General features: G+C 39.2%; 1 protein-coding gene across 9 annotated transcripts in view; it reads right to left on the bottom strand.

Annotated features, from left to right (window-relative positions):
• Positions 1–5,083: 5,083 nt before the first annotated feature.
• The window catches only part of PLEKHA1 (pleckstrin homology domain containing A1), a 31,630-nt gene continuing 11,159 nt past the window's right edge, over positions 5,084–25,554 (bottom strand). For 3 of the 9 annotated variants that reach the window (XM_009087120.4, XM_018910546.3, XM_018910547.3), the window contains exons 2-12: positions 23,047–23,207; positions 21,637–21,693; positions 20,850–20,895; positions 19,331–19,428; positions 16,864–16,995; positions 15,884–16,027; positions 14,896–14,964; positions 12,705–12,769; positions 11,846–11,909; positions 11,418–11,507; positions 5,084–8,172 (exon numbers count right to left, since the gene is read on the bottom strand). In XM_009087120.4, the coding sequence (XP_009085368.1) occupies positions 7,843–8,172; positions 11,418–11,507; positions 11,846–11,909; positions 12,705–12,769; positions 14,896–14,964; positions 15,884–16,027; positions 16,864–16,995; positions 19,331–19,428; positions 20,850–20,895; positions 21,637–21,693; positions 23,047–23,187 (1,236 nt within the window). In that variant the 5' untranslated portion in view covers positions 23,188–23,207 and the 3' untranslated portion in view covers positions 5,084–7,842. Of the gene's footprint in view, positions 8,173–10,249; positions 10,355–11,417; positions 11,508–11,845; positions 11,910–12,704; positions 12,770–14,895; positions 14,965–15,883; positions 16,028–16,863; positions 16,996–19,330; positions 19,429–20,849; positions 20,896–21,636; positions 21,694–23,046; positions 23,208–25,554 lie in introns of all 9 variants that reach the window. The other 6 variants (XM_050976598.1, XM_050976595.1, XM_050976596.1 and 3 more) reach the window with 6 other exon arrangements.

The raw sequence follows: 25,554 nt of genomic DNA, 5'->3' as shown, positions 1-25,554 counted from the left end.
CGCGGCGGCTCCGGGGCGGCGAGCGCGGTGAGCGCGCCGGGGGCCGGGCGGCCGCTTTAAGGGAGACGCGGCGGGGCGGGGCGGGACCACGGGCACGGCCCCCCCCCCCGGGCTGGGACACCCCTACACCGCCCCCCCGGGACAGAGACACCCCCCGGGACAGAGACATCCCCCCCCGGGACAGAGACATCCCCCCCCAGGACAGAGACATCCCCCCGCGGGACAGCCGGAGGTCCGGCGCTGCGGGGAAACTTGGCGGTGAAAGCACCGAAATCGCTGCCGGCGATTAAGATCGGGGGAAAGGCTGATAAGGCGCTCCTGAGAACCAGGGGAGGGGGATGTGAACGCTTCCCCACCTCGGGAATTACGGGAAAGCAATCCAAAGTAAGCGCCGATAAAGCTTCCGGCTGATAAGGGGATGGGGAGAGCCGGCGCCCCGGTGGAAGGAGTGAAGGGATACATCCATTCTATGGAAATGTACGCAAATATCAGACAATTGATATCAATATCAGTTCCCCGCCGGGAATGGCCGGTATTCCCGTGAGATCCCCGGCGCGGGAGGCGCTGGCCGGTACCCGAGGGATGGGAGGAAGGATGCTCCTGAATCTTCTGCTCGACCCCGCTCTGCGCCCGACAAGCTCAGAGCCGCAGGGCGAGGTGGATACCAGCAATTAGCAGAAGGTTAATCAACCGAAATAATAATAGGGAAAAAAAAAAAAAAAAAAAAAAAAAAGAAAAAGGAGTTTTCCACCCTCTCAGGCAGGCTGATCCCATTTATCCGGCAGCTGGGCACCCGCCAGAACCTATGGACAGCGGCCTCTGCCATCTGCTATTCGGGCACATACAAGGTGCTCTGAAGGAGGTTTAATTACAACCAAGTGCCCTCCGAGGGACAGGGCATCCCTGCCAAAGCTGAGAGAGAACGGTTTAACAGAGCTGGAAACTAAGAAAAGCCAATTTTTTTTTTTAATTACAAGCCGATTAAACTTTTGAACTGACTCCCAATCTATAATTATTTCAGTGTACCTTTATCAGGAGCCGATAACCAAGCAGCTAATGAACTTCACAACTCATTAGGCAAGAGGAAATGCTGTTAACTGTTAGATGAGCTGCGACCGAGGAGCTGAACTTGTTTTGTCACACAAAATAATTCAAAATATTTTCTCCTAAGAAAAGTTTAACAACGAGCCATTTGAGCTTCCCAAGCACCAGAATTCCAGTTGTTCCAGGGAACACCATAAAAACTTATCAAACTGTGTGCAAAACTTACTAAATTGTTGGTTAGTACCTGAAGCTTGGAAACCACGTGTATTCCAATGTTCCCAGTTAAAGTTCCAGTGTGAACTCTTTATATCTGCAGTTTTCCAGTAACTTCTACGCTCTGCAAGAAAAGAGATTTCAGGAGAATCCTCTGATTTCAGAAGTGACCCACGCAGTAAAATTGAACAATTCACAGGAAACTGACTTAATATTAAAGTAATTTGTGGTAAGAAGTCTAAGAAAAAGCTCGAAAATATTTACAAGTTAAAAATCTTTTAAATGTATGTACATATGTATATATATATATACACCCCCTATATATATATGGGAGATATATATATATATCCATGTATGTATATATGGATAGATATCATGGCAAAATGTTTCCAAGTAATTAATTATCCATTGCTTATCGACTACTTTTAATAGGTTTTGTGGTTCTATAAGCTTGGGGGTTTTTTGTTTGGTTTGGGTTTTGCCCCTTTTAAAAGAAAGACAAGTCTTAAAGGAAAGGTGATGAGCTTTTATCAAGCAAGAAAGAAACAAACAACCCCCACCAAACAAAAATCAAACCCAAACTCATTAAAAAAAACAAAAACAAAAAAAAATCCAAACAAAGCAAACAAACAAAAGAAACCCCCAAACAACAACGGGTTCAGGAAAGATCTCATAAACTCCTATTTGGAAACAGGAACAGAATATTCAAAGATAAGTGAATTATTATGGGGTTTCGTCCTCCCCAGCCCAGAAGGATTCTCTGCTCACCTCTCTCATTGCTGTGGTCAGGTAACTTACTGCTGGAAGCCACTGGAGCCTTATCTCCACAGGCAGGAAAAAACTACCCACAGTGGGAAAGCTCCAGGTTGAGTCATCCTCTCTCCATGGACGGTTGTGTCTCTTTTTATCTCCACCTTTGATTGTTCTAGAGGGCAAAGGTGTACAATTGTATTTTAACACATCAGCCAGCACTATCAGCTCCAAACTCTTCTTGGTAAGAATGTAAATCTTCTATTGAGTATTACAAACATAATGTTTTACGATATTAATTTTATAGTCGTCATGTAGGTGCACAATATCTGAATATAAACGTCTTGCTTTCCAGAATAACATGACAAAGTCTTTGGGGAGGTTAATAACTAGCTTATTGAAAAATAGATTTGTTAATTGTCTATCTGATCTGTGCAGAAGTGACTTAGACTTGAGATGCTGCAATTATTATTTCTCCTCCACCTGACACAGAAGAGCTCCCCAAGCCAGCAGGCATTAACCACCAAAAACACACTCCAGAGTCTCAGAGTTAAAACATCTCTGATTTTTCTCACGGAACTGGGTGATAGGAGGCTCCACCTAGAGATCACACAGTAGAAATTCCCCTAGAGCTTGGGAAGTGTGGGCGCTGCTGTCAGGGCTCCAGGGATGCTGTGCCAGCCTGCCCTGCAATGTGACACTCACGGAAGCACCTGGGCACACAGGGAAAGGCGGGGAGCAAGTAAAGGATGAAAAAAGGGCACACTTGGGAGAGAAAAAAGGGTTAAGTCTGAGTCGAGAAGGGTCCCGGCCAGAAAATAGGATGAAGGAGCTTTGGGAAGGCTGGAATGCTGATAGTCTGAGCAAACTCCAACATCTTGGACTTTGCAGTAAGCTTTTCCAGCTTTATTCTGTTTGTTTCATTATGATCATGATTTTGCTGCATGCCTTAATTGCTTCCTCTCAGATTTTGGGAGGGCGGGGGGGGGGGAAGTTTAACAACCCTACTCCCACCTCCCAAAAACCCAGGACTTCTCCACTTTAACATACCAAGAGAAATCTTACAAAAACTGAAAGGAAAAACCAAAACCTTTACAAAAACTAGATTCATTGCTACATACAGAAAAAAGTGCCACTGCTTTGAGAGAGAATGGCTTCAAACCAGGGAATTTAAAATACCACGTTCTTTCCCTGATATAATCTAGCCCCGGTGCTCGACAAGCATTAACTGCTGGCATAATTTACAAACGAAACGAACCATCAGGGTGTCTTTTGTAAAGCCTGACACGAAGCCAAGCGACCTGCCCCAAGAAACAATTGCTAATCTGCAGCGAGCGTGTCTTTGTGGTCAGGTGGCATTTCCTTCCTGGCGGAGGGCAGAGCTACCAGCAGGAGCGCACGTAGGACACTGCAGGCTGTAAAACAACCCTGAAACTTGGTCATTTACACACAAAAAACACTGCCCCCCGAACTGCCACACCTCTGAAGGGGCACAGTGCACAGGCAGGTGGGGACAGTGGGATCTGGGTCATTGGGGCCAGTCTGGATTTCAGGAGAGCATCTCTGAGAGAGAACCCCTCCGTGTGATGACAGGAAAATCCATGTTACATTTTCTTCCCCAGAGATGTTTTTTATCAGTATCCCGTGAGAGCAAAGGTGACTCAGGTGTCCCCAACACAGAGCACCAAAGTGGTTTAAATTCTTTCAAGATGCTGGTTTAAATTCTTGCAAGATGCGTTCACTGTGCATCCTGATAGGCAAAAATTCCCCTCGTTTGAAATGCAAATCCCTAATTACAGTGTCAAAAGTGACACTTTGTAGGGCAGCGTTCAACAACTGCTAGGCCATTAGTAGTGCCTTCACAAATGAGCCCCAATTTCTTTTCCTAAGAGGAAATCTCAAGTGAAAAATCCAGGCAGACACAACTCCCAGGGCAGGATTCAGGTTTCAGTTCCCCAGAGAACGGCATTCACTATTTCACTATTTCACTTTACCTCAGAAGGGCTGTAATAGCTCACTGGCTTGGAGCATCAAATAATTCGTAGGCTGTTCTGCAAAGTTCAGATCACTATTAAGACATTAAATGAAACTGTTAAAGCTACACATGGCACAGAAGGCTTCACTGCTTTAATTTCAGCTTTTAGACTGAAATTCCCTGTCTAATATTTCCCCTTTTTCCATTTCTTCCCTCTCTCTCACCTCTATTTAAAATGCAATTGTTAAAAAAACAGTAATATTTCTGTTCCACACCTTCAGAGTGTACACATTAGGTGCACCCTGTAATTTCTCCATCCATTATAATACTTACCATAAAACCTAAAATAAATAAAAGAATAGCCTAAAAAAAGAGCAAATATAAAAACAGCAACAACCAAAAAACCCAACCTGGAGCAGCCCAGTGACTCAACAACTGGAGTCTCCAGATCAGTTTTTCAGTACGAAATACACTTTAAAAGCAGATTAGTACTAGACTTGATTGATTTTTAAAGCTGGAGTGTTACCCCTAGGTGGTGCTGACATCCTGATATTCCACAAGGTTAAGGAATATTCCACTTTATTAAACTGCATCCTAACACATCACCCCTCAGCAGCTGCCCCCAGGAATGTGCACTACAGTCAGCAGTTCCATTTTCTGTATTTTATTTTAACACAGCGAGTTTAAATCTGTGGCCACACAGATTAATTTGGTTTCCTCTTCAGCGCAGGGGCAGAGTGCACAGCCAGGTGGTGGCAGTGGAATCTGGGAAATTGGGGCCAGTCTGGATTTCAGGGAAGCATCTCTGAGAGAGAACCCTTCTGATCCATCGGTATAAAGACAGAAAAATCCACGTTACAATGTTTTTTTAATCAATATCCCTTGTATAACATTTAAAACATCCACAGAATAAACTGAGATTAGCACAAGAATATCAGCTCAATCTGTTCAATTTCATTCTTAGGCTACACAACCTGATTAGATTTGAAGAATTAGAGATGTTATGGCTGGATAAAGGAGAATCTGATCTCTTACATGCTGAAAAAGAATATATTGCTCTGATCAAATACTTGTCATAGTGCAAAGAAACTCAACCAGATGTTAAGTTACCCAAACTGATTTATTGACAATTTAAATGTGACATATTTACAGCACTGTTTCTAAAATAATTTAACAATTTTCATAGATTTATAAAAGTACTGATAAATAGGAGACCCTGACAGTGACCAACCACAAATATTTCCCTATGCTACTGAACTACAACAGTAGTTCATTTCTTTTTTCATTTTTTCTCTTTTTCCCTCTTTTTGTAAGTCCCATAATGGAGCTGCTTTACCTCCACCCAATGTGTAAAATTGCCAATACCAAAATACAATAAAATGACCATGCAGTGTGAAAGCTGTACCAGAGCAAGTGATTTCAGATGTTAGACTACAGTAAAAATATTACAATGCAAAGTGTCTTCCACAAAGTATGTACTTGTGAAAAAATAAGCTTTTAAAGAGCTAATGGTTTATTTTTATAGAAATTAAAACCTACAATACTAGTACAGACATTTACAGTAATTTCCAATTCTGTGCTAGTTTTCACATATATCTAAAGTCAAACAAAACCAGTAATTTACAGACACCACTGCCTTAAGACAGTGGTTAGTTAGCTTATGGATAAAAAAAAAACAAACCCCAAAACCAAAAGAAGGTGCTGATATAATTTAAGGTTTTGAATTTCATTATAATCCATTCTTCTATAACACCAATTATTCTGTCCTGGGATCAACAAATTGCTGTGGTAAAGCCATCCATATCTCTCAAGCAGGAAGTCAGTTTGGAAGTTGGAGAGAAGATGGACTTGCCTGATATGTATCTTAGGTTCCAGCAGACAAAGAAAGTCTCACATAGCTGGACAATTGGTGTAGCAGGCACAGGGCCAGCCATGGCTCCATGGAGGGATGTTTAGAGACAGGTATTTGCTGAGTCATAGGAATTGTACCAGGAGTCCTCACTCTGCTCCTCCAGGCCTGCTCCTCTCTCTGTGACCCCATAGGCTAGTTTCCCTAACCCTTACAACTGGTCAGTTTTCAATCCTCCCTAACCCTATAAAAGGGGCTGTCTTGGCCCATTCTTTTAGAAGAGCTGCTACCAGACCCTCTGCAAGACCCTCAGAACAAACCATCGTGGAATTTTCTGAAGCCGCCTTCTCTTCTCTCTTGAGCCACGGCCAGCCACAGCCCCTATGAACAAGCTGAGAGCTGAAACCACAAAGAGCTGATTTCACTGAGAGCTGACAATCACTGAGCTTGCTCGGGGCCACGGCTGGCCTAGGCCTAGGGCAGCCCAGCCTGCAGAGGGCTGAGGTGTCCAGCCTGGAGACTGCTTGCCTGGGGCACTTTAACCCTAGAGGGAACCAGCTGTCCAGCTAAGAAGCCAGCCCCTGTGGCTTCATTATTTTACAACGGGATCGCAGTAAGCAGCAGCATGAGATATTTGTGGGGTTGGGATTAAAGCAAATGGTTTTTTTCCAAAAATGATGAAAAGTACACACCACCTAATCCAATGCTTGAAATGTAAAGGTTCTCCTCGCTGGCATCACTGATGCCCCATAACACAATGTACACAAACAACAAATACTCACTTTTTAAGAACACATATTGCACAGCAGTGGGTGCAACACCAGAACACTGGTACCCCTGGCATAAACCTTGTTTTAAAGAGCTGTTTCAAGCTATGCTATCCAGAGCAACTCCAAGCCAATGCTCAAACCCAGTAAGAATGGTCTGTGTACATCACTAACCCAAAAGTGTTTCAACAACGTGAGAGAAAACACAGGCACTTCAGATTCTTAGTGCACCAAAAGTTATAGGCCACGATTGCAGGACTAGGAACAGTTCAGTACCAATAACAACACAATTAAAGGAGCTCTTCCACTGATCAATACAGAAACAAGAACTGCTCACAAAGCACTGGGAAGGAAATCATTCTCAAAACAGTAACCAAACAATACATTTAAACATTTAAGAAAACATAATTGCTGCAAAGCCTAATGTAACACAACATAAACCCTACTTAGTTAAAAAGATCTAAAGTGTCCAAATTCCAAAGTCCAAATTCTCTTCTCCCCCCCTCCAAAACACCAATACATGCAGTCCGTGGAAATCCAAATGTGCAAAAAGTTATAACCCACCTTTAGGAGTGCATCAAAAATAGGCTGACTATTCAAAATATTATTTTAGTTGAAATTTTACAGCACCATAACTAGAATTCCAAGGGAGTTCAGAATTCTTGTTCTGATAACAAATCAGTTGACACTGTTGATCTTAAAGAACAGAAGAAACATTTTGTGCATTTCCTGGTATCTGGAATTCACGGAGAGAAAATATTCTCATATATGCCTAAAATCTTACTGTAGTTCAAGATGAAATTAAATAATCACATTTGTTGGCAACAAGTTCTCCAAAACAGAGCATTAGTTGCAAATTTAGTAAACCTGCCAGATTAGGAATTAGAAGTTGCTGGTACCTTGCTTACTTGCAGAAGTACTTTTCTTTTTGTTTTATGCATTTTGGGTTGGTTTTCTTTTCCTAAACTGTGCAGTTTGGCCCCTCCCTAGTAAGTGATTTACTATCAGGCTTTGAGAAAATGCCTAAGGTCCATCTCTGACCCTCAGCTGAAAGGCAACACACAAACACATTATATATACCCATGTGTGCACAGGAACACACACACACACATATATATAACAGCAGTGCTCCGGTTTGTTTTTGTTTTTTTTGTTCTCATTTCCTGGAATTTTCTTTGGTTCAAAGTCCGAGCAAGGAAATTAAAGGACCGAACAAATGGATCATTCTCCAAACGCTTCCATCCCTACACATCACTAACTGGAAGGCTTGCATCATCCAGATCCACAAGGCCAGGATCCTGTTCCTGAGTGCCATTTTTGCTCCGGGGTTCCCAGGGGCCCCGGTCAGTCACTTTGGAAGTTGATTCTCTTGGAGCGACAGCCTGGATCTTGTAGCTCCTTGGCTTGGCCTTGGTAAAAGACTCGTGAAATCCTCGCTTCTCCAAGGCAGGGGGTTTGGGGTGAGGGGCTGGGGCCAGAGGGCTGCCGTGAGGGGCTGTGGAATGTGAGCTGGCTGCGGCTGCGCCGGCAGCACGGACAGCATGGCCGGGCTCGGGAGAAGGCTCGGGATGCTCCTGGAAAAAGAAGGCAACGGGTCAGAAGAAGTGGCTGATGTCACGTTGGAAAGACGCAGTTTCAGATTTCACACTCACAACAAAAAAATAAAAATAAAAATATTGAGACAGAAAATACACAAAGCGAAGCATCAGCCACGGCAGCAGGAGGCAGGTGCTTTGTGAGGCACTGCTTTACCGAGTGGGAGCTCACAGCAGCGTGTGACAGCAACATCAGCTGCTGCATTCAAGGAAATTCAATTCTCAAATCAAGCACAGCAGCTCTGTAGACTTTCGTCCAGCAATTGAGGCTCCTCATTTTAATAAGATATTTAATAACCTCTTGAAGATGCACACTTTAAAGGCCATTGACACTTTAAAGTCACATCTTTCCAAAAGAAAAATGTATTCAGATCTATTCATATAAATCAAGCACTCGTATCCTGGATCCTGAAGTAATGCACATTTTACTGTTCCCTGTTCTTGGAGCACCAAGTCCACCCAATTTGTCACAAGGACCAAACAAAAATTTTAAGCTATCAAGACTATATAAAAATTTCCAAAGTTAATGACCTAGAAAAGAAACTGATGCTTAAGCTACTTCTTCCATGCAAGTTATTGTTTTGTGTTTATTATCATTATTGTGCTGACCAATATCTTCCACCATTTACTTACTGACAAAAACAAGTCCCCAGACTACCCAGGCATGATTTAGCTGTCTGAAGAAGAGGCATGGAATGCCATTTGGATGTCCTGGGATAGCCTGACCTCCTGAAAAGGAACAAGAAGTTCCTTGGGCTCTGCACTGCATCCATCAGTTCTGTCAGGATGTCTCAAATCCCTGAGCAGGGCTGGGTTTGAAATGCTCTGATCCAAATGCTGTGTAATGTTGCAGTGAACTGTGTGTGCATTAGGAGCTGCAGCTGCTGCCAGTTCTGCCATCACCAGTGTTAGTACAGGAACTAAAGGAATCTGCCAGCCCATGTGCACACACAAATCAAGGCATTTCTCAAGCACATTTGTTAGCAAAAAAAAACAAACCCCAAACCCATCACAGATGTGTGTCCAAGATGCAAATATAAATCCTAAATTAAATACTTTGTTTTTTCCAATATAGTTTTTCAAGTTTCTTTTAGAATGTTATGACATGCTCGTGACATATGAATTAATAAATTTAATGAAAATGGATTTTGCCAAGTACTACCATATTTCTTTTTACAAATGAGCTTAATGTTATTTGATGAACCTTTGCAACTTTTTTTTGGACTTGAGTGTGGTGTTCAATTTCACTAAAGTGCTTCACATTATTTACATTGCCTTATTTCATACCTGACTTGATACTCCACTTAAGGAAAAAAGTTTGCTTTAGGAGAACTTATGATTCACTGATTTACCTTCTGTTCTTATTATTAATACTTTTACTTCACCAAATAGGACAAAGGGGATATTAGGACGAGAACTCTGAATTTTTATTAAGCTGCCCTAAAGGATATCCAGATTTTACTACCCACACTGGCTGTAATTTCACAGTTAAGAGACTGTGCTGCTGCACTACTCCTAAGGTGCCCTGCTTTGAACAGGGTATTGATTATACATTATTACATAATGCTTCTATGTTTGAACTAATCATTTCATGCAGAGATCTCATAAGCCATGCAGATCAGGCTACTTTAGACCCTTCCAAATCCTAGAGTTATAACGTGCATGTTCTGTGTGCACTCATCTGTATTAGTTTGTGGGCAGCTTCCATTTAATCTCATTTTGGCGCAGTTTCAAAACAAATGTAAAGTAAAATGGAAATATGAACTCTCATGCAAATTAGCTGTAGTGCTTTCCTACTAAAGTGACATCACTTATGGTTAAATATTTACTGTGCTTTGACGTATAAGCAGAGGTTTTGGTGCTTTTCATTTCCAATCATTTTAAAAGCAAGAAAAAACAGTGCAAACCTGTGAGTGAATGATATTATTGATGAGTTAGTTTTCAGTAATGGTAATGACAACAGGTAGCATTATATTTTAGTTTGTTTTATAGTGCAAATTAGTGTCTAGTCCTAGCCCTCTGTTAAGAGGGCGAGTTTCCATGAGAGCCCACATACGTGCTGCATTCACCAGTTCTTGATGTATACCTCTGTATACAAGGATTCGACAGCCTTCTGGCCTGCCGCATCTGGAACACAGTGCAAAGCTAAGATTAGAGTCACCTGGACTTGGGAGAGAGGACAACAGAGGGAACAAGAAGTGATGCAGACAGTCATAGCTACATTGCTCAGTTAGCCCCACACAAAAAAAAAAAAACCAAGAAAAAAAGCATACAGAAAGAAAAGTTACCTGCTGTTTTCATTGCCCCCACAAAGAGAAAATTTGTATCAGGAAGTTTTATTTAAAAGCATGAAGCAGCTACAAAAATTGGTTGAGAGCTTAGGCTGAGTTACCAGAAATGTGGTATCAATGCAAAAGACAGGTTTGAATTATTAGATTTCAGATTATGGGGGTAATGATGTATCCAGTTTATTACAAAACATCCCAGAGACAGAAAATGAAAAAGACAGCATGCAATACCTGAACTGTGAAGTATTCCTGGTGCTACATCTGGGTATACTTGGAGACACTGTGACACCAGAGTAACTCCCACTACTTTCCACAAGTTAATGACCTTTGTCATTAAACAACTAATAGAGTTGAAATGCTAGAAGTATGAAATGCTGGCATCCACGTGGCTTCAGAAATATTAACACTTGTCACAGTGCCCCAGTTCAGTACTGCAAGATGCTGTTCTCACTGCATTTCCAACAGCAGCAAGAACTAATTCATGTGAGCACAGATCTTAGTTTAAATTTTCATCTGTATCTGCATATACAGTAAACTATCAGCAATAGAGAATGACAATTTAGCAGTGAGAGTTGTTACAAAGAAATTCAGATATTGTCATTTGATTGCAAAACACAGCAATTAGCAGAAACACCTCACAGGAATTAGAAAGTTTTAATTTAACTCCCAAAGTAGTACTAGTAACAGATCATACTGGACTTCTCCAGGTCAGCACTACATTATCTACGTGTTCAAGACAAACAAGGCACAGAAAGTCACAGGTAGGACTAAAAAAGTGCTCCATTAAAGACAAAGTATTTGATGTTTTAAAGTTCATGCAGAGAGACCACGTTACTACAGGACAGGAGAGAGGGAAGGCAGAAGGAAGAAGCAGGACTGAGTGGTACAAGTGAACAGGAGCTAATGGCATCCCCTCTGAGGTGCAGGGTGACGTACGGAAGCCGCCGATCTGCCCGGTCCCCGCTGCGCTACGATGGCCCCAGAAATGGCCTTGATCCAGCTGTGCATGTCCTCGGGGCTGTCTGCCTGCAGCCAACAACAACACCATGGTCAACAGCAGCCCTCAGCCTGCCCACTGCCCCACCACCTGCAGCACAACCTAACCCTGCTGCTCAGTGTGCTACTGAAACACAGGGGGACCTCGTTTCTTCCCTCTTTATTTCTTAACCCAGACATTTCTTACTCTGAAGTTACTTTTAAATGTATACAGCTACATAAAGAAGTAAATAAAATATCCTGAAGATCACATTCCTCCTGAAAACCATGCCATGGTCAAAGTGAAGAAGTGCTGCTATTTCACTTTTAAATTGCATTTAACTCTGGCAGTCTCTTGGGTTTGTCCAAAGTTTAAGAAAAGAAATTACCTGCACATAAAAGGTTCGAGAAGTTGTTACAATTTCAAAGAGATTGTCTCTCATCATTATATCACTGCAAATGAAATACAAAAATACTTCAAAAGCAAGTACAACTTTCCCACTGTATTTTAACAAGACTGTAGAACTGGCAGAGAATCAGAGCATTTTCTGTCTGACTTTTGCATTTCTTTATCACTCTACTATTGGTTTTTTACTAATTTTAGTCCCAAGACTCTTTAGTTTACCAGTGGCACATGTGCTATTACATATATTTTTAACTGGAACATTTAAAATCATATATAAGTCTAAATATATATATCATACATTTTTAATTGGAACATTCTAAATCATATGTTATGTTAAAAATATTTATCACTCTAGTCTAATTTCTGTAAGAAGTCTGCTAAAGAAGGAGAAAAATCAGTATCTCTCAAGAGCTACAAAAACAGTTATTCTTTAGTATATTGCCATTTGGTAGGAGGGAAACAGCAGGGTGAAGAGTGCTTTCAGCCAGATTCATCTATCTACCATGAGTTAATGTCCTCTAAAGGTTTAGAGATTATGTAAGGAGAATAGAGACTCCTGGAATTGCTGCCTCAGACCAGACAGCATCCTCACATCTCAAACTCTTGGTTCCATGATATTCCCTTGCTCTGCCCTTGTGCAAATTTGCAAGTTTGAAACACACATTAATACAGAACCCTCAAAACCCATTAAATGCACAAAGCAATGTGCTGTCCCATAAAGAAGGAACACCCCACATGCACACATCAATTGAAGTTACTGAACAGTTCTCCTAGGAGCAGGCTGGCCATGACCAAGCAGGGAATTCCATCTCATGTAATGACATCAGTGCTTCCCTCCTCACCTCTGTTTGCATTCCTGAACTTTATGGACCTCCTTAAGTGGTATAACCCTGAGAGGTTCCTTTTCCTGTAAAAAGAAACATGTTTTAGAACAGTGTATCTAACATCTAGAACAGAAAGCCAGGGGCCAGGACAGAAGCAGTGTTACAGAAATGAGACTTTCAAGGCATTCACTATGAAAATAGTGGTGCCAACCAAAATTTCATTTGCTTTTTAAAGTATTAAACCAACCATGGCACTTGAAATAGAGAGGAGGACAAATCAAGAAGCAAAACCTCCCAAAACATTAACTCCATACTATAATGAAGAGAACCATGCTGTCCTCTTCCCCTAACCAGATCAGACAACTGACCCTGGCCTCAAGCAGCTGATTTCATTAAAATTTTGATTACATTCATTTGCTATGAAATGCTACCATAGAAGATGCTATGTTAATTGGACTGCATGACATGGCTTTAAGCAAGATTAACAGTATTCTATACTTAATACAATTCAAAGTACTACAAAGAAAAGTACTACAAAGTACTACCACTCCTTAACACCTGCAAAAGAGCAAGTGCTCTCAAAGCATTCAGAAATTCTGTTACCATAGCAAAAATAAGTGTTAAAAGTATCACACAATAGGAAAAAGTGAGAACATTCAAACAGAAATACTTTCACTTTTCCCATGACACCATGTCACACATACTGTTATTTTCCAGTGGCTGTTGCAGTAAACTACAAACAAACAACAACTTATTTTACCTCCTACTGTGATTGCTTTAAGCCAAGTTACAATGGATTGCTTTAGCTGGCTACAACTTCCAGATAAAACAAAGGCTTTCAGCCCTGGAATGACTTCCCCTACCCCTTCTAGAACAGATACTTAGGAGATTTATGCTGAGCAAGCAGCAAATGTCACCCAAATGTAACCATGCTCCAAGAGCAGTTTCCATTAATCATTTTGCTCTTTAGCAGTCATAAGTAGAAAGTTTAAAACCAAATGTTTTCAGTTATTGTGCTCCTTGTATCTCTTCTCTGCTGTTTTTAGATTCCATCATCCATTAAAATGCATTTTCAAAGTTAATACATCAACTGTGAAGATCAACTCTGGAGTACAGACACCTCTTGGAGGGAAAAGCCCAGTTCAGAAATGGTCACTTTCTGAGTCTCATATTGCCTGTATTCTACTGTGCTCCTGGGGACTGGCACAGGCTCAAGGAACAGGATGAAACACTGAAAGTGAGAGTATTTCTACCATTCTTCTATCCCACTCTCCCACAGTACAATTCTTCACTGGGTTAGAACTTGTTTGTGAGCAATCTGAGCTCAGATTTGTTTTTGAAATAAAAATGGAGGGTTTCTTATAGGCAGTGAGTCAGAATTGTTCTGCTGACAGCTTAACAAAGATAATGATGCAAGATCAAACCCTTGCTACTGTTGCAGATGCCCTCATTAGAAATGAAATCAAAGTTAACTTCAGAAACAACCTGAAATTTTGGTTCTTGAAATTTTACATCTTATATTTGGCCTGTAAACTCAATTCTCCTTAATTTATAAAACTCTACAGCTCAGGTTTCATTCCTTAGGTACAGATTTTCTTACATTTAGTTTGTTTTCCCAAAAAAGGAATCCCACACTTAAGTTCAGAACCAGCCATTTAATTTTTAAATGAAGCCTGAAGGCATGTAACATCTGGTCAAAATCAGCCAAAAACTCAGAGTGACAGGGGAAAAAGAAAAGTCATGAAGTTAAAAGAAACTCTGCAAATGTTGCTGTTGAACAGAAAATCAAGACGTTTTTGTCCATCTTGGCTGCCCTGGTGAAACAAATGTGCGGGAGAAGACCCCATCATCTGAAAGCATAATTCTAATTTTAAATGAAGAATTGCAAAATTACAGTTTTGTCTTTCCCACAGTGATCAGCTACTTCAACAACACAATTAATTCTATGAGAGTGCAAAACTACAAAGTACTAATACAAGAATCAGGGTGACTGTAGAGTAGATTTTATTACTGTTCTTCAGTGCCCTACAGGCAGGTTCCCAAACAGATTGAAAAGTTGCCCCATTAATTTTTTTGTTCTTCCCAGTCATGAGAAGTTATTACAGTACAGACTCAAGAGCTGCAGGAGCAGCAGAGCACAATTCTCAAACACAAGTATACTCCCTGCAACTGGCACTGGAAAATAACACAGAATTGAAAATGCAATTACCAGTTCAGACTTGAAATATCCTATTGTGTTTTCATCTAATTGAAAGTATCTTCTCTTCCAGTTCTTCATCTGTTAAGGGAAAAGAAATAAATATTTATATATTTTACATATAAAATAAAATAGACTTACATGCCATGTATTATGAATATATTGAATTATATTTACCATTCTAGTTTTTATTTAGAGTATATGATATTCTGTAGTGCCTTTTTATTAATAACTATTTATTTTGAATAATGTTTTCATTAAATATGCAAAATTTGTAATTATAATAAACTGTAGTGTCCCCAAGACAATTATGGGTGACTTAGCAAAATTAATAAATTTTTTTGATAAAATTAAAAAAATTAAAAATTCTTAAAGCTACTATTTTTTAAGATTTATTCAAACTGTAGAAACTCAGCAGCAGAACTATTCTATAGGAAAAACTGGAAGACAATACATCACAGGTTTCCAGTTTATTTTTAACTAAAAGAGGGATGTCACAAAAGGAAGCTTCATAATCCAAGATAAAAAGAGTCTGAGAACTCAAAGATGTGTATCTTACTTAATCTGAACTATCTGTTCCTTCTTCTAACAAGGCATCACATGAACAGCTCCACTTGTGTTAATCAGTCTGATAAGATGCATAATTCTTCCTCTGAACTGAGAAATCAGCTTTTTCTAAACATTTGACCGATTTAAAAAGCAGGCACTGAACTTCTGTCCCAATTTAGATGTTTTTAGTAAGCAAAATAAGGATCTCTACAGAATGCAGACCAGGAGAATTCCCAGCTGCATGCACCAACCATCACATGGAAGTCTGGGCACACACTTTGCCTCTCTAAAATATCCTCAACAGCACAACACTAAAGAAAGTCCTGAAAAGAAGTAAAACAGCTAAAAATTAAGTGCTAGTAGAGGATAAATTTTATCTTTAATTAATCCTCATTACTGTCACTAGTAATAAAATCACTGTCAATTGTCTTTTGTTTTTAGTAATACTTACCACTGCTCCTTGTTTGACACAGTAACCAGCTTTGATAATGGCATTATCTGGGGGATGCTTAGCAGCAAAATAAGGAAGGTGACTTTGTGACCGCTTCAAATAATTCCTGTCAGCCCCTTCACTGCCCTCACTGACTTCTTCTTTCTAGAAAAAACACAGGAAAGTTCAGAAAACTCTCAAGGTTGTTTTTTTTTTTTTATTTTTCTAAAGGTCAAGGAATAGCTGTAGTAGTTACAATAGGAAATAACTTCATCATCCCATGCTCACAAGTCTCATTTCCAATTTGAAAGAACAAAATATTTTAACTGATTTCCAGAGACAGCTGAGATTCCCCAAGGGCTGAGTCCTTGTAAACTGCTCTTAGAAACTAAACCAAGAATGTGCTGAGTACTTTCAAATGATATTGACAAACACTCAGTTAAAAAAATGGTACAGATTTAAACTCATGCATGTATTTAGTGCAAACTTGTAACACGGGCAAAACACTAGAGGTGGCTACAGCAAACAAAGGGTAATTTCTAGGACTACAAGACATAGAATTCACCACCTTTTTATGTATTTTGGGAGCATACATGTCATTTACATGATATTCATCTAATCTGTAACCATTTTCATCTCAGGAAACTTTCAGCAACAGATTCAGTTCTATCTTTAGCACTGCACAGATTCTACTTCCATAAGCTTGTTCAGCCTCTCAAACTTTTTTCCCCACTTTTCCTTACAACTTATTTCCCCTTTTTTCTGTTAAAGGGGCAGAACTCCATCACTGTTAACACCAACACTTAATTACACACAGACAAAAATTTTATTATTATTATACTAACAGGTATGTGTGAGAAAAAAAAATCAGTACTCAAGTAATTATTTAAAATCTTTTATAAAGATAATAAAATCCTCAGAACCCCCATTCAGTATGAATAAAAGGTGCATATAAAAGTACAGCTTGTGTGCTAATAACCCACTTGTTTGGAGGGTATTACCTGAGTGGGTGTAATGATGGGAACACCACCAACAATTTCTGTCCTGTAAGAGACTTGCTTCTTTCCACCTGGGCTTTCAGCTTGACGATTTGCATTATCCATTTGGCAGAGAGGATCAGACTGCTTTGGTACCTGCAGTTGGAATGTGAGAGTTGACATCAGTTTCATGAAAAAAAAAAAAAGCCCTGAGCATTACTGAAGAATTCTGAGGCATTTTCAGCAGGATTTAACAAATGGTCACTAACTGTAAAAGGCTTACACAAGAATTTGTTGTAATGACTATTCTTTAGTGCTCAAGACAGAGGAAAGTGGTGCCAATAAGACATTTCAGGGGATGAAATCAGTTGCAAGCTTTGAAGATTAAGTGCATCACTTAATCTTCATGAAGCATTGAGAACTGGTTCTTTATTTTTCAGCTGCTTTCAGTTTTAGTAAGAAAGTGGAGACGCCCCAGTGCCTGCAGAGCCAGCACACCAAGGCCATAAACACTGGGACTTTGGTCACACAGGGTGTCTGACCAGTGTGACATTTGTCCTCACATGTACTTGGCATGAAGATTGTGTTACTGCCCCCATTAATCATGCATATATTGCTAAATTCTGGCCAAAGTGACCCTGCCTACCTAACTATCAGTAACTATTAGATCTCTCAAATGTGCAGCTAAGGCCATCAAAACTCCACAGGAATTCGATTTCCCTATAAGTGTTTTGATCTAAAAACTTTACTCAGTTTTTTTGAGTAAACTTTAACCTAAGAAATGCACTGACCACAAGACCTTTTTAATTTCTAACCTCCTTCACCTCTAATATTAATATAGCACATCTGAAGTGACTTCAACAAGAAGAGATCAAGTCTCACACCCAGATACCCCACCCAGCAACCTACTGGGTATTTACAGAAGACATCCAAACTCTTTCAGAAAGGACACACAAATTGTCCATCCAAGACTGTGACACATTCAAAACTTGGAACTGAACTGATCTAGACAAGAAACCAAAGCTACTTTATAGTCTGTGATTCAAGTTCCTGTGCCCAGGAGTGCTCATTTTACAAAACGCAGCCTGCAGAGAAGTACAGACAGTGCTGAGAGCAGATGTCAGCCTAGGACAGTGTCCTGCTGGCCACCCCTCTGCCAGGGACTCCATCCCCAGCCAAGTCCAGCACTGAAGGATAACTCACTCATGAGCCTCAGCCTTTGAAGAGCAGGGGCTTGCAGCTACAGCTTTGTGGGCAAGTGCTTCAGCTGTCACAAACTCCTACTGAAAATGCTGCAGACCAAGCCCACAACCTCCTCCTCACACGAAGGCATTTTCAAACAGCACTCAGAAACGGGTACACAGTGTGCTAGGCTGCAGAGGTTCACAGCCATTCACATTATCAGCACTCAAGAGAGCTAAAACATGCACTGAATCTTGGAGGATTACAATCTGCAGCAAGTAATGCTCATATTAAAATAATTGAGTGATCTTAATTATTTGATTCAATAATTGGCTGTACTTAATGCTGTACTCGAGCTGTTCAAAGGCTTGTTCCTTCAAAGACAAAATACTAATGATTTCACCAGCCCTTTCAAATGCAAGCTAAACAGATGATAAACAGCATTCACTCGAAATCGATGCAATCATTTATTTATTTATTCACTTAATTTCTTCAACTGGGAACAGCTCAGGCCTGGTTGTGGTGCATCCTCCTTATGAAAAGAAAGATTTGTGCTTCTGGTTTCTTAAAATTTATTATTAGCAGTAGTATTTTTATAACTCCAAAGAACTGGATATATAAAAACAGTGCAAACAACTCATGTTATCCACAGATAACCCAAAAATGAGAAAGTCACTGACAGCAAACACAAAAGTGTGCACCCATGCTCAGAACCCTTTCTTTGTCGGGGTGTACTCTCAGAAGTGTTCACTGTCATCACTTCCCCAAAACTGGAGAAAACAAAACCATAACTTCTGCCTCCTGAAAAGACTGAGATAACACGTGGGGGTTTCTATCATGAGATAACAACTTGTCCTGGTACAACCCAGAAAAGTAATTTAACTTTTACCAGAAGAACCATCAATGCTTCTTTGCATGGATGTAACTCAAAATCAGGAGACAGCCTTCAGAGCTTGAAATATTTTAGTGATACTTGAAGAAATACCAGCTTTTGACAGCAGGTAAATGTGTATCTTTCATTGCTGGCTAGTGTCTCCTGGATATTTCAAATAATATTAAGTATGCACAGCTAATTTTAAACTATTAGAAAAAAATCATATGCTGTAATTAAATATATTATATTTTGTTCGATTTTCAAAAAGAAAGTTAAACTCAAATTTAGGGGGAGTTCTCTAGAGTTTCTCCAAGTACTGCAAAGCCAAGCCAAGACTTGTTAGTGGTGATAGAAACTGGAGGCAAAGGTTATATTTAAGCACCTTGAGACAGTCACCATTTCAAAGCACTGCTAAATATCAACTCAACCACTTACTGTGATTTTGGTAGCTTTGTTCAGAACATTTACCCATTCAACTAGGTCCTGCTGATCATTGGCTTGTAGAAAGTATTTTCTCATCCCTGCATTCATAACTGTTAAAAATCATGATGAAAAGTTAACAACACTGAAATTTTAGAGCAAAGTTAATATCATTACGAAAAGATTTGATTTCAGATGAAAATTCCATTTAAAGTACTTAAGTGATCTGCTGTGTTTAATTTTAGAAAGTCATATTAAGGCCCATAAATCCACTTGATTGATTTATTCTAAAAAAATAGTAATTTAAGCTCTCCACTTAAATGGCATGATAAAAACTTTGAAAATTGATTTTTCTGACATAGAAATGAAGTCTTGAATTTTATCAAAATATTCTACAGTTACATTTCCTCTTCCTCAATTTCCCCATGCAACAAGTCTTATCCCTGGGGACTTCTACAATTTCTCCATTTAATCCTCTGCCCAGAATCTGTTATCCTTTGTGACATTACAAACATGACTATGGTCACTGATTCACTTTTATAAAATTTTTTTTAATTGCTGGGAAAACTAGTATTAATTACTAAGTATATGATGCACAGGACCAAACAACTTTAAGACAGCTACAACACAAATATTATTTTACTTTAGTGACTTGGCAGAGAAACATATTTTAATGAGTTTCTATCTCTACCTCACAACCCCTGACATCCTTTATCTAAAAAGGACAAACACATTTCAGTGCAACAGCAAATGAAAAAAAAATAATGGATAATTCTTGAAATAGGTTTTATGGTGATTAAAACCATCTGAACATAAAGACAGTAAATTTGTATTTTTCCTCTACAAAGTATGAAAACTCTTTAATAAATTAAGGATATTTAAGCCAGCACTTTGGATCATTAAGGTGTTTTAGAGCTGGCCCACTGACAGAGAAACTTTACAAGTGCTGAGGACAAAGCCCTCCATAGATGTGCAGAGGAATCTGCAATCTGTAGATGGCACTGAACTGACACACCAGGTACTTGCCTACAACCAGGAGGAGCTTTAGGATTATCTCATCTTAAGCTTCAATAAATTTTAAACAATTTTAAACCTAGAAGACACCCCAAGAATTTTTGTTTTGTGCAGCAACAGAAGCTGAAATTTGACTTAAGAGCATTGGCTGACAGTATTTTTAGATCAATTAAATCAAGTCTTTCATCAGGAAAACAGATTTCAATAGTTAAATTTCTTGTCTTCCCAGCTGACAGGCAGACCATGTTACTGAAAACAACTGTCATTACTTATTAATGCCTCAAAAATTTCAGACATCTGAAAAAACAGCTCTCACCTACTCCTCATTAAGCTGCAATATGAAAAAACACAAAAACACCTTATGAGGAAGCCAACATTTCCCTCATACTAAAGAAGAAAGTGAATACAAGTTATTTTTTAAACACTCCCAGCTGCAGCTGGTACCAGAACTGCAGAACATTCTCTTTGTTCCAAATGTCTGAAGAAGGCACTTGATGCACACAGCACATGCCAAACTCACCAAAACAGAACTCTGCCTTTGGCCTCAGCTTAGTTGCATCGCTAACCTAGAAGGGAAATTAGGATTATAAATGTCACAAAATACACATCAGATATCACAGGTTTTACTCTCTTTCAAGGGGGTAAATTCAAAGATTAGCAGCACAGCAAGGTGGTTAGGCATAATGCTAAAGAGAACTAAAACAAACAAAAATAAAAGACAAACAAGGAAGGTGGGAAGATGCAGTATTGACAACAAAAAATGCAAAGGAAGAATGAGAAATGAGCAGAGAGACAAGAAAAGGTCACGTATTTTTCTCCATTTATTTGTTAATTCAGTATCTGCTACAAATTTAACCACGGAAACTTTCTTAGTTCACAATTCCCTTTCAGACATATTTAGAACTAACTGCATACACAGTGTAAAGGATTAAATATTTTTTAGAGTTTTTTCTGTCCTATCTATTAAAAGTCATTATTACTTGCAAGGTATCACACCCAAAGACATCTTCCCCTTCATAAACGACCTGTCTTTTCTCCAAGACTAATGGGAATTCAAATACTCATAAAGAACTGAAATGTCATTTTTATGAGCACAAAGAGCTGCTGTTTGAAATCACTAAACAAACTTAGACAACACAGTAATTAATTTGTTCTTATTTTAGAACCTATTGAAGTGTTTTAACACTTTAATTCAGGAGTATCATAGAAGCAAAAGGAGTAAGTGGCATTTAAATTTGTCTGAAGTTGAGGCCCTTGGTAGTTACCACCAAGAATTTAATGAGTGTCTCACATATTAATTATCTTACCTTTGAAATATAGGTAAGTTTAATGGCCCCAACAGGTGGAGATCCAGAGGGAAGATTCTAAAACAAATCACATATGTCACAAAGTGAAACTAGTTCTTTCTCATGCCACAATCAGTGTTTATGCATAAAAAGCAAGTAATTCCACAAACAAAAAGAAAATCCTACATATTTTTATAGACAATGCACAATGTATGCTTGAAACAGGATCTAAACTACTTGTTTATTATACACACATCTGTTAACTAAAAACAGAAAGACTGCTAGAAACAATCCAAATAGTAATTGTTTCAGAGGTTTATGTATTTTCCTAGAGGAAAAAGGATTCTTGTGGGTCTGCATCCAGGAAATCCGGAAAGAATACTTTTTCCTTAACAGATGTTGGAGTCTCATGTACTTTGACCAGGGCGGGAGGAAGGGACAAGAAATGACATTCATCTATTATGTCAGATACTTCAAAGGCCATCTCACATATTTTCCAATCACTTCAGGGATTTAGAAAGGCCTTCACACGGTGACAAGAATTCTGCAGTTCTTCAAAATTACAGTGGTGGGAGAAAACCAAGAAGTTTCAATTCTTCTCTTGCAAGAAACCCTTTCATTTGTGCATGTAAAATAAAAGGCCTGGGTGTGCACTGCAAATATCATTAAGTCTTAAAACTTCTGAGGAATTGCAATTTCTACAGCACTTCAAGATTTTGTCCACATGCCCTGAATTGCTTCTTTTCACTCAGATCAAATGTTTGAAGTCTGTGTTACTTGCAGAAATTCTTCTTCTCCTCAGTGAGAACTGCTAAATGCTTCAGTCACAAGTCACATCCATCGAGCTGCACCTCATTTCCATTTTGTTTTTGCTGCTTCCTTTGAACAGCAGACTCATGCTTTTTAACTCTGCTGCTCCTGGCAGAAGGGTACATGGATATTCTTCTGGCAGGCAGCTGTCAGCTGACCTGGATCCTATGCTCTCACTGTCTCTGTGCCCAAACCTTGAGCAATTATCTGTTCTTCCTTCTGCTAGGAAACACAGGGATGCAGGCACATTGTAAAAGTAGCTTTTATCTAAAGGCTGCTCTTCATCCCAATGGATACAAGCTGTCCTCACTCATACATTATCCATGCTGGACTGCAAGCTTCATTAGAAATTGCATTTCAATGACTGATTCTGTTGAGGGAAAGCAATGTGTAATGCAAGGAAAACCACACATAAGGTTAAAGGTGAATTAAACACCAGGGTGTGTGATTTGGCTCACCTGGTTGTATTAGCCTGATTAACAATTATTTCATTTACACAATGATTTCTTTCCCCCAGCTTCCAGGTCCATAATACTAAATCCCACTTTCCTTTTGTGAATTCATTAGAAAATCCAAAATTGAGACAAACCAGGAAACTCCTGGCAGGACCAGCTCACTCACCTGTGGGTTATCCATGTACCACACCAGGTTGTCCTCCTGCGTGTCCAGGATGAAGTACCGCCGCAGGAATTTCCCACTATTCTCATTTTCCTCAATGTCTAAGAAACCACAGATGCGATTCTGGCGATCCACATAAGGCATTTCTGACCCTGGACATCACACTGCACAACAAAAAGCACAGGAGGTAAGCAAAGTTCCTTGTTGCTAATTTTAAGACTGCACAGTGCATGACATTTTGAGCAGTTTCAATCAGTAGCTTCAAGAAGTTTCTACAGAAGGGTAAGTGAAAAGTAGCTGCTCGCCACATCACCACCACTGCATTTTCAGACAGGACTTTCATACTTTGCAGGGTTTATTTAGCAGATCCAACAGCCTAAGTGTAAGGTTACAAGTGGGAAGCAGCAGATGAGCATCAAGACTTTGACAAGATCACTGAAAAATAAAGGTTCTCCTTCACAACGTGCACAAAAGTGAGACAGCAGTGGGGTTACACTTCCTCCTTTGACATTGCCTCTCACGGCCAAGAAAGAATCTTTGCAGGAGCTCCACTGCCCACTGCAATTTTTCATATCTAGCTTATGCAAATGCAATAAAGAAGCTTTTAGAAACATTGTTCTCATTTTTCTTCTCTCCTACAAAAAGCACTTCACGTCTAGCTGTGTCAAAGAAGACATCTTTTCATTCTTACACATTAAATAGGAAAAATGAAGCTCTGTGTGCACCAACAGAGATGGGAACACCCTCTGCTTATGATACTGAGGTCTGAGTGCACCAGGCTTTTAGCTTGGCTTTTGGGGTCTTTGTTTTTTTGCTTTAAAATTTTTTTTTGCATCAAAAAATTAAATGGCATCTGTATTGTGCCCACCTTTTACCCTTTTACCATTCACCTTTTATGGATCTGCCTTTTGCATCACGGGTTTTGCTTCCTTTTATTTTACAGGACAGTCATTTTACTTTAAGAGCCAGCCTTGTGAGACCAAAGATAAACTGGCATACTCATCTGAAAATGATAAAAATCAGGTTGATGCCAATCTTTCCCAGGGCAGGGAAAAAATGATTCAGTCTTCACATTTTGTTACAAAATTCAGAAATAGTACAGATCCAAAAATACTAAAGTAAGACACAGAAGGTTGAAGCACTTCACATTTTTTATAATTTTCCAACTTTTCCAGCTTTAACTGTAATATGGAAGCTTCATTTTAGTATATCTTTAAACTCTTTAATATTTGAGGTCACTTGATTTAAATATACTTACATACACATACAATGAGACAGACACTGATAATTATTTGTAGTTAGCTACTGATACACCACACCAAAACATGAGACAGTTTTTCAAGAGTTGTTTCGGGGAGAGAATCAGTGTTTATTTTAGGGACTCAGATAACCACTTTTTTGGGGGGGGATAGGGGGGAATCAATATACAAACATGGAAATGTTTAATTCTATTTACAGCTGTCATTTTATATGATTAATTAGAACACAAGGCAATTTTTGACTCAATCACTTTGAGAAGCAGTTTTTAAAAAGTTCCCAGCAAAAATGGTTTAAATATGCAAAGGTTTATTCTTCAATAAAGTAAGAAAATTTACTAAGGTAATCTAAATTTTCTTGCTGTGCTCCTCACAATTTAAATATCACAGATCTAAGTCAAGTTCTGTAACCAAGTTATATTTATAAGGACCACAAAAATAAACACTTGAGCACTCAGGACAAAATCATTATTTTAAGAAACATTCAGCAGTAATTTAATTGAGGCTCTTGGGATCACTTCACACTGAAGCAACATCTCCCTATGAACACTGAGGGCAAGCTCAAGGGTAGCTGTTCTCTAAATTACACCTCTAATCTGGCACAACTTGGCATCACACCTTGTTTGCATTTAAAAGAATATAAAAATTGCCATTTATCAATATTGCCCTAATTTGTACCAGGTGGTTCTTCAACAAAATCATCCAGGATTTCCACGACATCCTTTAGGCTTCTTATCAATAGTTTATGAAGCCCAGAAAAGCCCTGTGCATAAAAAAAAAACCAAATATTGGTGGCTGGTTTCCTGTCTGAGCAGACTTAAAGCTGTGTTCTCTGCAGATGTGAAGAAAATGAAACAAGGAAAACTTGTTTTTCAAACAAGATCTGGATTGATTAAGAATCCTTGAATAAAACCAACTGTATTTTCAAAGCACTCTCCCCCATAAGAGAATCTATGTTTCAGAAAACCTTTCAAGGAAAATGAAAGGAGGATGCTCATAATGCTTCATTATAAACATACAATTAGCTAAAGCTGAACTACTTCAATACTTGAAATATTTTTTTTCAGGGCAAAAGACAAAACTCAGAAGCTTTTTCTTATTTGTCAGTAAACTAATTCTGACAGAAGAAAAAAAAACCCCAAACATATATTAATAAAGATTCTTTACTTCAAATACTACTAGTTAATTTCTAGCCTACAAAATGATACTATTTGCACCTACTCTATGCTCTAATGAAAATACACCACAGAGTAAC

The sequence above is a fragment of the Serinus canaria genome, chromosome 6 (assembly GCF_022539315.1).
Source record: "Serinus canaria isolate serCan28SL12 chromosome 6, serCan2020, whole genome shotgun sequence".
Lineage (NCBI taxonomy): Eukaryota > Metazoa > Chordata > Aves > Passeriformes > Fringillidae > Serinus > Serinus canaria.
This window is presented reverse-complemented; position numbering and strand designations above follow the sequence as displayed.